Source organism: Vulpes vulpes, chromosome 1 (assembly GCF_048418805.1).
Source record: "Vulpes vulpes isolate BD-2025 chromosome 1, VulVul3, whole genome shotgun sequence".
Taxonomy (NCBI): Eukaryota; Metazoa; Chordata; class Mammalia; order Carnivora; family Canidae; genus Vulpes; species Vulpes vulpes.
In genome coordinates, this window is record NC_132780.1 from 13,671,303 (window position 1) to 13,684,241 (window position 12,939).

The 12,939-nt window shown below is 54.4% G+C and overlaps 1 protein-coding gene across 1 annotated transcript; it reads right to left on the reverse strand.

Annotated features, from left to right (window-relative positions):
• Positions 1–314: 314 nt before the first annotated feature.
• On the reverse strand, positions 315–12,137 carry SLC1A5 (solute carrier family 1 member 5). Its single transcript, XM_072755477.1, has 8 exons — positions 10,963–12,137; positions 8,422–8,464; positions 7,912–7,959; positions 6,602–6,768; positions 4,225–4,458; positions 3,337–3,531; positions 3,047–3,181; positions 315–1,119 (listed from the first exon to the last, which is right to left on the reverse strand). Exons 1-8 carry the CDS (start codon positions 11,529–11,531, stop codon positions 885–887), a joined length of 1,626 nt encoding a protein of 541 aa, XP_072611578.1. The 5' UTR covers positions 11,532–12,137; the 3' UTR covers positions 315–884.
• Between the last annotated feature and the right edge of the window lie 802 nt (positions 12,138–12,939).

Here is a 12,939-nt window from a genome sequence, read left to right on the forward strand (position 1 = left end):
AAGTGGGACTCTTGAAGCTGTTTAGTAAGTGTAACTATGGTAACTTGATAAAAAACTGCCCAGGGAGTTCCCAAAGGGTCTGGACCGTTAAGTATTCCCATCAGCGGTGCATGGGGCTCTGTTCTGCTGCTTGGCTTCCCCGGCCACGCTTTGTACTTGCTTTTTGCCACTCCAACAGATGTGCGCAGTGCTATCTCATCACGGATTTTTCCCAATGGTGTTTTGGATGAACATTTTATCTCAAGCAGTCCTATTTATCATGTTTGTTTTTTCTGTGTAGCTCATGCTGTTTGTCTTAAAAAGATCTGATGAGATATACTTGACAATTTATTGCTCAAAAATGTCCTTTGGAGTGACAGCAGTCTTTGTCCTTGCGCCCCCACCCCCACCCCAGCAGGGTCCCCTGGAGTGTTTGTTACTGTAGAAGGAACAGAGGTCCTGGGGACAAGGTGGGATTACCGTAGAGTCACCAGACACACACACACACAAACACACACACACACTCAACCACAAAAATGACCAGCAAAGGAGCCAGCTACCCATTGGAATATCCTTTCCCTCAAAGAGGGCAGAAATCCACGTGGTGATCTGTGCCCTGTGCCCTGTAATAATGTCCAGAAGGACATTACTACACTAATTCTCCATCTTTGTTTCCTAGCCTTGGGTGGGAATGGGAATTGAGAACTGGGGAAGATTTGGTGAGAGACACACACATACATACACCCCAGCACTGAGGCCTCCCAGATCTGATGTTGGTGGAGGGGGCAGGGGGAGAGGCTGGAGCCTCTGGATGTCCTGAGTGTGCAGCAGGGCCTCCAGAGCCCCAGTTTGTGATCGCAATATCCAGAGTGCCCCAATCAGGGTAGGGAAAGTCCCTGTGGGGTTTACATAACTGATTCCTTCTCGCAGGGGTCCGCATCCCCGGCAGGTCTTGGACACTGTTTGAGGAGGGGGTTCCCCTCTTCAGTGGGGACAGGCAGTGGAGACAGGGGCGTCTCACTCTTCACTTGGATCAGCTCTGGCACCGAGCTCCGCAATTCTGTGCGATCCACATAGTTTTGGAGGAGTCCTGCACCAAAGGCATCACCTTCCACGTTGAGGACAGTACAGGACCGGTCTCTGAAGGGGCAGGAGTGACAGGAAAGTGAGTGGGAGGGGAGAGGGTAGTGTCCAACCCCCCACTTCTCCCCCCACAAAACTAGGAGTCCCCATCGCATCTTCCTTCATGGGATGTTGTTCTACTCCTAGACTCAGCTTATCCCTCCATCCTTCCAGGATGCCAGATAACCCTTCTTCTTAGAATCTCAAAGATGGGGACGCCTGGTGGCTCAGTGGTTGAGTGTCTGCCTTTGGCTCAGGTCATGATCCCAGGGTCCTGGGATAGAGACCCACATCAGGCTTCCCAGAGGGAGCCTGCTTCTCCATCTGCCTATGTCTCTGCCTCTCTCTGTGTGTCTCATGAATAAAAAAAATAAATAAAATCTTAAAAAAATAAAAACAACACCTCAAAGATCTTTTCACCCAGAATACCTCTCTTCTTTCCCATGGAATCCCAAAGTATCCCATTATACTCTCTCTTTCTCAGAACTCCAAAGATTTCCTCCTCCAACCTCCCAGGAACCCAAACAATTCTTCCAATAAGACACAAAATTTGCTTCTCCTGGAACATCAAAAAGTCACTCTGCCCTTTTCTTGGGGACTCAGAAGACCTATCCCACTTCTCCTCTTCCCCTCGAAATACTTTCTCATTCGGGCCTTTCTCTTTATAATACAAGATCTCTTTTTGCTTTCTCCTTATACTTTGTGTGTGCCATTTGAGAAAATTGAGCTATAGGGCACATACCATAAAATTCACCCTTTCAAAGTATACAATCCAGAGGCACCTGGGTGGCTCAGTCAGTTGAGCATCCAACTCGATTTCGGCTCAGGTCATGATCTCAGGGTTGTGAGATCGAGCCTGCCTTGGGCTCTGTGCTGGACGTGGAGCCCGCTTACAATTCTCTCGCCCTCTCCCTCTTCTCCCCCCCTCCACTCCCTTCCACCCCAGTGTTTTTTAGTATATTCAGAGTTGTACGACCATCACTGATATTTAATTCCAGGATGTTTTCATCACTCTAAAAACACTCCCACACCCACCAAGCAGTTATCTCCCATTCCCTCCTCTCCAGCCCCTGGCAACTGCTAATCTACTGTCTGTCGATTTGCCTATTCTGGGCATCACATAGAAATGGATTCATATGATATGTGGTCTTTTGTGTCCACCTTCTTTCACTTAGCATGAGGTTTTCAAGGGCTCACCATGTGGTAGCGTCTAAATATGTGTCTGTGCTTCATTTCACTTTATGGCTGAATAATATTCCATTGTTCTGGATATATAATATTTTATGTATCCATTCATCAGTTGATGGACATTGGGTTGTTTCTACCTTTTTGCTATCACGAATAACGCCACTATGAATGTTCGTGTACAAGTTTTTGTGAATATGTTTTCAACTCTCTTGGCATTATACCTAGGAGTGATGTGGCTGAGAAACAGTAACTCTTGTTTTAAACTTGTGAGACCAAACTTTTCCAATCGTTAATGCTCTTAATAGCACAACGGTGATTGCCAACAATGACACAGCATTAACTGCTTACCAGGGGCTCTTATAATGGAGTTACATGTTTATGTCATCTGATCCTCAAAGAGAAGCTAGTCCCTCCCTTTTACAGATGGAGAAACTGAGATAAGAGAGATGAAGTACTCAAGCAGGGTCATAAGGGCTAGCAGAGGTGGCACTAGGATTTGAACACAAGCAGCCTGGCCTAAGAGTCTACTCTTCACCACTAGGGCACACTCTCTCTGGGATTCTTCTTAGATTTAAAAAAAAAAAAAAGAGAGAGAGAGACCCCCCCCCCAAGATCCCTTCCTTCCCTCTGACTAGAAGGATCAAGATATCACCCCTTCTTCCTCTCTTCTTCTTACTCCCTCTCAATGACCCTCTTGCTCAATCCCCTTTTCCCAGGGATACCCATTAGACTCCCAAAGCCCCAGACCCACACTTACACTAGCCAATCCACAGCCAGGATCAAGGAGATGTCCTGAACGGGCAGACTGACTGCCTCCAGGATGATGGCCAGAGTGAGGACCCCTCCAGCGGGAATGCCGGCAGCACCCACACTGGACGCCGTGGCGGTGACCCTGGGGGAAGCAAGGGGAGGTCAGGGTCAGAAGCCTTGGTAGCTAGCAGGAGAAGCTGTCACGGGAGCCCTGCTCCCATGGGAGCCCGGCGTGCACTCTCAGGAGAGGGGGTCAGACGGGCCGGGGGTCCTTATGGCCGCCGCACCCACACTCACAGGATGGTGATGATCTTCACAAAGTCCAGGGATCGCTGGTTGAGCTGTGCAATGAACACTGCGGCCACACACTGGAAGAGCGCCGCACCATCCATGTTGACGGTGGCACCGATGGGTAGGATGAAGCGGCTGATGTGCTTGGCGACACCATTCTTCTCCTCCACGCACTTCATCATCAGAGGCAGCGTGGCTGAGCTGGGGCGGGAGGGGGGCGTGGTGTCAGCGCAGCCCCACCCACCCCCATGAAGTCCCGCCCAACCACACCCACTGGCTCCACCCACAGCTCTCCCCTGCTCTCCATGCCCTTCTCCTCCCAGAGCCAGCGGCACCCAGGGTCCTGTAGAATGCCTGCATTCCATAATTTATGAGTCTTGGGCCCCTTGGGAGAGTACAGACTGCTGTCCTTCAAAATACACACAAAAATCCCAACCTAATTTCTACAATGCTTAGGAGCTCACTGACCCACACCCCCTCCCTGCTCTACCAATAATGGACCTCCACCAATAACAGGCTTCTGTGGGATGCTGCTGTGCGGGAGGGCCGGGTTCTGAGGACACAGGTGGACAAAATACCTAGAAGAGGGTGGAAAGGGCTCCCAGAGGTTGGATCCAGGGAGCACTAGACCACTACCCACTGCTCCCCCAGGGCCAGGCCTTGTCCGGGAGGAGAAATTCTCAGGAAGGGAAGAAGAAATCTCTAACCCAGTGGTTTTCTAATGGGGGACGTGGGGGGATGTTGCTGGACCTTATCAGAAACTCACAAAAATATGGCCTCTGTATCCAGATCCAGTGTCCCCAAACACAAAATTTCAAAGGTCTACAGATATCTGATGCCCACTTCAGGCCCCTTAGTTTAAAAATCCTGGACTAGTCTGCCCCAAGGCCATACCTAGAAGAGGTGCCGAAGGCAGTGGCCAACGCTGTCATGATGCCCCACAGAAAGCGGTAGGGGTTTTTGCGGGTGAAGAGGAAGTAGATGAGGGGCAGCACGAGGAGCCCATGGATGGCGTGGCCCAGCAGGCAGCACAGGATGTATTTGCCGAGACTAGCGAAGAGCATCCCCACATCCTCCATCTCCACAATCTTGCCAGCCACCAGGAACAAGATGCCCACAGGGGCATACCTAATTGCAGGAGACAGATTACAGCCTCTGACCATGTGCCACCCGGGAGGACCAGGCTTTGTGCTCGGTACACAGCCTGATCACAGCCTCCCTCAAGGGCAGGAAACACCCAGAGCAGTGTGTGCTGAAGCTCTGGCACATTCCCTGCCACCGTCCCAGCTCTTTCCCCTTGAAAATAGTACAGCAGGGATAAAAGAAGCCTGGAGGCTTCTATCGCCATTTGCCAGATTTGGTCTTAACACCTGACCTCCAGGGGCACCTAGGTGGCTCAGTGATTGAGTGTCTGCCTTCGGCTCAGGTCATGATCCTGGGATCGAGTCCCACATCAGGTTCCCCGCAGAGAGCCTGCTTTTCCCTTTGCCTATGTCTCTGCCTCTCATGAATAAATAAATAAAATCTTAAAAAAACAAAACAAAATAACCTGACCTCCATGAGTCATTTACATTTCCCGGGTTTGTTTGTTAAAGCAGCTAGGATGATTTAAACCAATACAATCTCTCACCACATCATGAGAAATGAAGTCTGTGGCTCATGTCTTAATAACAGCCCACAGATATGAAGCATTTATGATGGGCTGAGTGAGCCCTTGAACATGAATGAATCTTTACCACAATCCCACAAAAGCTCCTCTGTAGCTATAGTTGAATTAAAATCTAATAGGTCTGTAAAACAGGGACTTTAAGGCTACTGGCCTCATAGGAATGTTGGAGGAAATGAGGTGCCAGGTGAAATGACTTGAAAGCTCTTTGTACACAATAAGTGATCTATAAACTTCTGCTGGAATTATTATCACCCTTTCCTGGAGTAAAGCTCCCAGGGGTGCTCATGTCTCCCAGCTAGGGGGCCTCCCCAGACTGCCTCCCGGTTTGATCATGATGGCTGTCTCCCAAATCCCTTCATCTCTTTGGGTAACAGAAGAAAGGGCCCATTTCCCAGCCATCTGTGCAGCTAGTTTTGGCCAAATGCCCAAGCTCTGGCCAGTGGGTTGTGCCTAGAAGTCATACAAGTGACATACTTGATAAATATTAGCTGATACTATTTATTATAGGCATGCTATAGGTCAGGTGGTGTCCCAAGAACTTTACACTCATTTGTGGCTGGTACTATCAGTCCCATTTTCCAGGTAGGGAAACCAAGGCAGACTGAGATAAGTAACTTGTTCTAGGGTACACAAGTGGGAAGAGGCAAGGGGCCTGCTCTTAACCACTACCCTGACTCTCTGGCAGAGTGCACTCAATTCTGCACAGCAGTTTCTTAGATGTCAGCTACACCAGAACTGGGATGGGGAGGGAGGATAGGATTGGCCAAAAACGCAGCAAACCTGGCATCTCTCTGACTTCCCACCTTCTAGAACTATGGTAGGTCCTGAGAATCAGCGTGGGATGATGTGACGAGGAGGCTGGGAAAGAGCAGGGTGGAAGCCAGAGGCCTGCGTGTGTGTGTGTCCCCGTTATCTGAGGTTTAACAAAACTCATAATGATAATCAGCTAACATTAAGTAAATGCTCAGGAGGTGCCAATCATTTAAAACACTTTACAAGTGCTTTACCTAGATTTCCTATTACTCATGTCATCTTCATGATAACTCAGATGTTTGATCACATGCAAATTTCTTCAATGGAAAAAAAAAAATAATAATAAAATTTTCTTCAATGGAGATGCATTTGTTAAGCTGTGGCCACAGCTCAGCTGGCTTCTTGTTACCTTCTAAGAGGACTGAGAGGGGATCCCTGGGTGGTTCAGCAGTTGAGCATCTGCCTTCAGCTCAGGGCATGATCCTGGAGTCCCAGGATCAAGTCCCATGTCGGGCTCCTGCATGGAGCCTGCTTCTCCCTCTGCCTGGGTCTCTGCCTCTCTCTCTCTCTTTCTGTCTCTCATTAATAAATAAATAAAATCTTAAAAAAAAAAAAGAGGATTGAGAAGGTGCTCAATTGGTCTCTGTTCCCCTGTAATACAGCACTGTCCTATCCTCATCTTCTAATGAAGAAACTGAGGCACAGACAGGGTAGGTCACTTGCTCAAAGTCACACAGCTGGCAATGGGCAACACTTGGTGTGAATCCAGGCTGTGTGGCTCTGAGGAACAGATGGAGGGTTGCCCTATCCCGCATCCTTCTGCTCCTCCACACCCCTCCCACCACCTACCACATGATCCAGGAGACCAGCACCATGGTGGCATCATTAAAGGAGTTGAAGAAGCGGATGAGCAGCTCTCCCTCAGGCCCCAGCTTCCGCAGGGCCACACCAAGGACAATGGCAAATACCACCAGGCCCAGAATGTTCATACTCTCCACCTCCTCCCCAATGGGCACCTTTGGGCAAGGAACAGAGTGGGAAGGAAGGGAAGATGTTCAGTCAACTTGCACAGTCTCTAAGGGCCTGTCTGGGGCCTTGCTGGGACCCAACGCAGACAAGACAGCTCCTGGAGCTCATTTGTCTCTTCCTCCCAAGGCTCTCAGGCCCCAGCTTCCGCAGGGCCACACCAAGGACAATGGCAAATACCACCAGGCCCAGAATGTTCATACTCTCCACCTCCTCCCCAATGGGCACCTTTGGGCAAGGAACAGAGTGGGAAGGAAGGGAAGATGCTCAGTCAACTTGCACAGTCTCTAAGGGCCTGTCTGGGGCCTTGCTGGGACCCAACGCAGACAAGACAGCTCCTGGAGCTCATTTGTCTCTTCCTCCCAAGGCTCTCAGTCTGGGTCCAGGAGAAATAGACCTGTCACCAGAGGCCAGCCAGAGTGACTGGAGAATGGGGAAACCCAGGGGAGTGTGGGAACTGAGGGCGGATGCCAGCTTCGGGGAGGGGGCCAGGAGGAAGGAGTCCGGGAGGCCTCTGCGGAGGAAGAGGCCAAGAGATCTGGAGAACAAGAGGACTGACCAGGTAAAGACAGGTGGCAGAAGGTTCGAGAGAGGGGAAACAATGTGCATCAGTCTGGAAATGAGAGAGCCTTGGGCACTCAAGGGACAGAGAGAAATCCACTGTGGCTGGGATAGGCCAGCCAGAGCTAAAACACGAGGCTGGGTGGGCAGCTGGGCAGAAGCCTGACATCGCAGGGCCTCACGGATTGGAGCAAGGAGCCTGGGCCTTCTTCCGAGGGCCGTGGGGAGCATAAAGGGGCCGTGGGTAGGGGGCGAGACAGGGTCAGGTTTGTGCTTTGGAAAGAATACATTGTGCCAGGTTGAGGGTAGGTGGGTGAGAGGGAGCTGCGGGGGGAAGGTAACTGGACAGGGGGCAGGGGCAAGTGGGGTGGGAGCAGAAGAGAAGCTTGGACCAGGGAGCAGGGGGCAAAACAGAGAAACCAGAAACTGGGCGGTGGCTACTGAGAGTATAAAATAAGTACCACCAAGTGTCAGAAGCCCCAGGGAGCAAACCCAGGCTGGGGTGGGAACAGAATGGAAAAACCCCAAATGGGCCAATGGATGGGGCCCCACCCCCCTTCCCCTGCTCTCACCTTCACCATGGTTCCATTGATCCATCTTTGTTCATAGGTGGTACTGTACTGCAGGTGGGGGTGGACAAGAGTCAGTATCAATTGCCACCAAGGCTCCCCCACTCCATCCTGGCACTAACAGTGCTCAAAGCCGGCCCTAAGCACCCCCCAAATACAACCAATCGCCTTGTATCCTGCCTGCAACCCTGCTGAGGTAGGATGTTCATACCATATGCCTGTTTTCCAGAGGCGGAAACTGAGGCTCAGAGAGGAAAAGGCACTTGCCCAGGATCACAAAGCTTGAATTAGAACCCGGATGGGGCTCAGAAACCATAGTCTCCTTTCTCAATTAGGAGAATTAGGCATGGATGGTTTCAGAGGCTACCCTAGAACCCTATAATCCCATTCATAAATGCAGGGGCACATCTGCTTTTCCAGGCACCACCCAAAAGCAGGTGCCTAGGGGCTGCCAGGGGCTTGTGTCCCTCCCTGCCCACCCCCACCCCTCGGGACATACCCCCAAGGACTCACTGAGCGGAAGGCTGCGGACACCAGGTTGGAGGGGAAGATATTTCTGTAGAGACAGACAGGGAGGGGGGCATGTTATTAAAAACCACAGGGGGGAGTTGGGGGGGATGTGAGGGACTGAATTGGCCTCTTGGGATGGAAGCAAACTTGGGAGGCCCCATTGGCACCCAAATGTGGTCCCCACCTATGCCTCAGGCCAGGTGTGTTCAGGTAGACCTGAGCCCTGACCTGCACACTTTTCCAGGAGGTAGAGAGGCTGGCATGCTAGGCCCAAGGGATTGTGGATTTAAGGTGAGGAATGCTGGCCTCCCAAGGCAGGCTGGGGCAGTCACCGGGGCCTCAGCTCCACCCCAGGGAGCAAACTTAATACCCAGAGCATCTTGCATCAGCCACTTCCTCCTGCAGGGCTGAGAAACCCTTTGGCCCTGGGGGCCTTGGGGCCGGTCTGAGTGGGTCAGAGGGTTTGGGGAAGGTCTGGGTGCCTCCGAAAGAGGTAGAGAGAGAGACAAGGGATGGCTGTGTGTGTCATGAATGTGTATCTGTGCAGCAGCACACATTAAACCCCACTGAGCCGGTCAGGGAGCTGAACAACAGCCTCTTGTGCCTCAACAGCCTCTTGTGTCTGAGTGGGATGAAAGTTACAGCAAATGGGTCTGTAGTCTCCCCTGTTGTGCGTGACATAAATCCACTCACTTATTTTTATTTTGTATTTTTTAAATAGGCTCCATGCCCAGCTTGGATCCCAGAGCAGGGCTTGAACTCACAACCCTGAGATCGAGACCTGACGGATCAACACCAAGGCAGGCGCCCCTAAATCCACCCATTTAATCCTCCTGACAACACCCTTTCCTCCCCATTTTCTAGAAAAGAGAACCAAGGCACAAAAAGGGAAAGAAACTTGCCCAGCCAGGAGACAGCCAAGCTGGGATTTGAACCCAGCCAGCTGTCTGCGTGGTTCTAACCATGCCATGTTCTGGTGTCGTCCCTCCCTAGTGATATGGTGAACAGCTGTGTTGTGGGCCTGTATACAGTTTCTCAAGCATTGGTATCCGGTTGGGGGTGCAGGTTCGTGTTCAGATATGTGGGACAGAGTTGGGTATGTTCGTGGTGTTGAGCATGAATGTTTAGGCAACTCTCGCTGCACTGGTGTAGTTATTGGCATCAGTGAGTGGCTGTGTAAAGGGATGTTAGTATACCGCGTGCGCGTGTGTGTGCGTGTGTGTGTGTGTGTGTGTGTGAGAGAGAGAGAGAGAGAGAGAGGTCCCATCTGTGGCTGAGTGTCTGAGTGTCTGAGTGCCTGTGTCCAGCTGTGTGTCAACTGGCTATAAAGTTGTGTGGCTCTGAGATGTTCCAGCTAAGTCTCCGAGGAGTTGGCCCAGTGTGCGTGTTACTTCTATTTTGGCACAAGGGGAAGCCTGTGCACATAAACAGCCTCCCAGTGGGTGTGTCCATTGGCCAGTAGGCCTATACCCACCCAGGCCCGGCAGCGCTGGATCAGAACCCAGCTAATCTCCCCCAGCCAACAGGCACCCACCCACTGCAGCTTCTGGACACCAAGCCCTCCCCGAGGGCTCTCATCTCAGCATCTCCACGGGCACAGATACCCCAGACGGCTGGGAGAACCCAGTTCCGTGACTCATCATTTCCTCTCCCCACTTCCAGGAAGTCCCCTACCAACCTGGAGACATTGAATCAGCAGGTCCCAAAGGCCAGGCCATGTAAACCCAGGGGTCTGCCCTCCTCAAAATGGGGGTGGGGGGGTGGGGTGGGGTGTGTGCCATTCTTGGGCAGAGAGCAAAGATCAGAAGAAAAGGAGTCTGCTCCTTTTTAAACTGGCCCCCTTCTGTGCAGCCTAGAGGGGTTGGGGGGCGGATGGAGGGAAAGCCCAGACAGGAGGAAATGGAATGGAAAGTCCTTGGAGGTGGTAGGGTTTAGCAGGAACATATAAAAGGGAAGCTGCCAGGGCCCCGCTGAACTGGGCGGGGATGGGAGGCTGAGAAAAGAACCTCGTTAAGACAGGGTGACACGTAGCCTGGGGAGCACTGGGGCTGGGAAATGGGGCCTGTGGAGGTCACCCAGATCTCCTTAGGTCCCCCAGGGGCTCCTTACACAAGGGAACTAAGCCCTCTGACCCTGGATCCAGAACCACCATCCTGAGGCCCTTAACAGCCCCCAAATCCCCTTCCAAGCGCCCCCCCCCCCCCACTCATCCTCTGTCCTCACAGCAGACCCTCTTATGTCCCCTCCCTGCCCCCAAACTCCCAAGCATAAGACTTCTTGGCCTCTCACCCTCTTTAGGGTACCCACTCATGTCCCCAGGCGCCCACATTAGAAGCCTCCTTCCCCAGGGCTCTGTCCTCAGCGCTGGACTCTGACAAAGGGCCACCATCACCGTCCCTCACCATCCGATCCGGTCTCTCTCAGGCCCTGGGGATGCCCTCCCGCCCTCCCTAACACGTGTCCCCTCCCCACGTGGCTGAGGCACCCCCTTTCCTCCCGCCAACCACCATCCGCGACTCCACCGGACGGGGAGGGGGCTCTGACCTCACGAGATCCAGGAACGAATCGAGGACCTCCTTGCCGGGGGCCTCTTCCACGCCGCCGGTGGCGGCGGCGGAGGCGTTGATGGCGGCGAAGGCGGCGCCGGGCTGTAGCGCCAGCGCCAAGACCACGCCGAGCGCAGACGCCAGCAGCGTGGTGACCAGGAAAAAGAGCAGCGCCCAGGCGCCCAGGCGGCCGAGCGCGCTCGAGTCCAGGCTGGCGGCGCCCCCGATCAGGCTACACACCACCAGCGGCAAGATGATCATCTTCAGCAGGCGCAGCAGCAGCTCCCCGGGGAAGGCGAAGGCTGCCAGGCGCGCGGGACCCAGAGCGAGCGCACCGCCGGCCCTCGACACCCCCATACCCAGCGCCACGCCGGCCACCACGGCCACCACCGTCAGCAGCACCAGCAGGTTGGCGCGAAGGCAGCGGCGCACCCGGTCCCGGGAGCCGCAGCGGCCGCCTCGGGTCGCGCCAGGGTCCTCCAGGGGGGCCAACGTCGGGGCACCGTTCGCGGTGGGCTCAGCCGCCGCGAGCCCCTTGGGGTCTCCCCGGGGCGGATCGGCCACCATGATGAGCGCCCCGGGGCTCCTGAGCGCCTGGAAGCGGGGCGCGCGCCTGGGGCTCCTTCCCGGCGCGCGGACGTGCGTTCCTTAGAACCGAGAGTTTTGTAACAGCCTGGAGCCGGGAACTTTGGAGGGTTCCCGGGGGCCGGGAGTTCACGGCGCCTTGGTTCCTGGAGAGTCTGAGATCCCAGCTCTTCCAGATTGCGCCCGGCGCCCGGAATCTGGAGCCCCTGGGTTCCTCGGCCCTAGGGATGGGAAAGCAGGAGTTTATCAGGCTGGGACCTGGGGTCCTCGGCGATGAGGGCTCAAGGCGTGCAAGCGGCAGGGGTCCTCAGGAAGCCAGGTCCTGGTAGCGCAGATCCGGGGGGCGAGGGATCTCGGGGTGCCGGGGTCCTGGAAACGGAGGCTGGGGAGGCTGAGTCGGGGGGCGGGAGACGGAGCTCCGGGAAGAGGAGAGCCGGGCTCTTGAGTCCGGGAGGGAGGGGAGATCCAGGCCCCCGGGCGCGCGCGGAAGGCGGCGACTGGGGACCCCGGGATGGATGTAACAGCCGCGGTCCGGGGGGAAGCTCGCGGGCGCGCCGCGTGGCTCTGAGCCCGCCTGGCGGAAGCTGCGGGGATTAAGGGCAGGGGCGAGGCCTGAGAAGGCGGGGAGCGGACCACGGGCGCCCATTGGCGGAGGCGCCCCGGAGCCCTCCCGCGAGCGAGAGGTGGGGCTGAGGCCAGAGCCCTGCCCGGTCACCCATAGAAGGCCGACTCGCAGCGGGCTACCTCGGGAGCCCCGGACGCCGAGGGGCGGGGGCGGGGGCGGGGCCCGCTGGGGGCGGGGCGTTGACGGGACGCGCTTTTTTTCCTTCCCGCGGAAGGAATCCGGACGTGAGTGGGAGCCGGTAACCCACGGCGGTCCTTGGCCGTGAGGGTCTCGAGAGTGCAAGGGAGCCCCAGGTGGCTCCCCCGGCCTGCAGCGCCTCCGCCCGGAGTTTGGTCTTTTGCCGCCTCTCGAAACTCACGTAAAATGCAGATTGTTAAAGCCCATCCCACACATGGTTGGTGTAAGATTTAAATGAGATGGAGCTATTTATTCAATAGTGTTAATAATTTAAAAACTAAATGTTAAAAAATAAATAAATAAATAAATAAATAAAAACTAAATGTTCCCGGGGCGCCTGGCTGGCTCAGTGGGTGGAGAGCGCGACTCTTGATCTCCGGGCTGTAGGTTGGAGCCAGACGGTGGGTGTAGAGGTTACTTAAAAATAAGATCTTAAAAAAAGGGCAGCCGGGGTGGCTCAGCGGTTTGGCGCCGCCTTCGGCCCAGGGCGTGATCCTGGAGACCCGGGATCGAGAGTCCCACGTCGGGCTCCCTGCATGGAGCCTGCTTCTCCTCTGCCCGTGTCTCTGCCTCTGTGAGTGTGTGTGT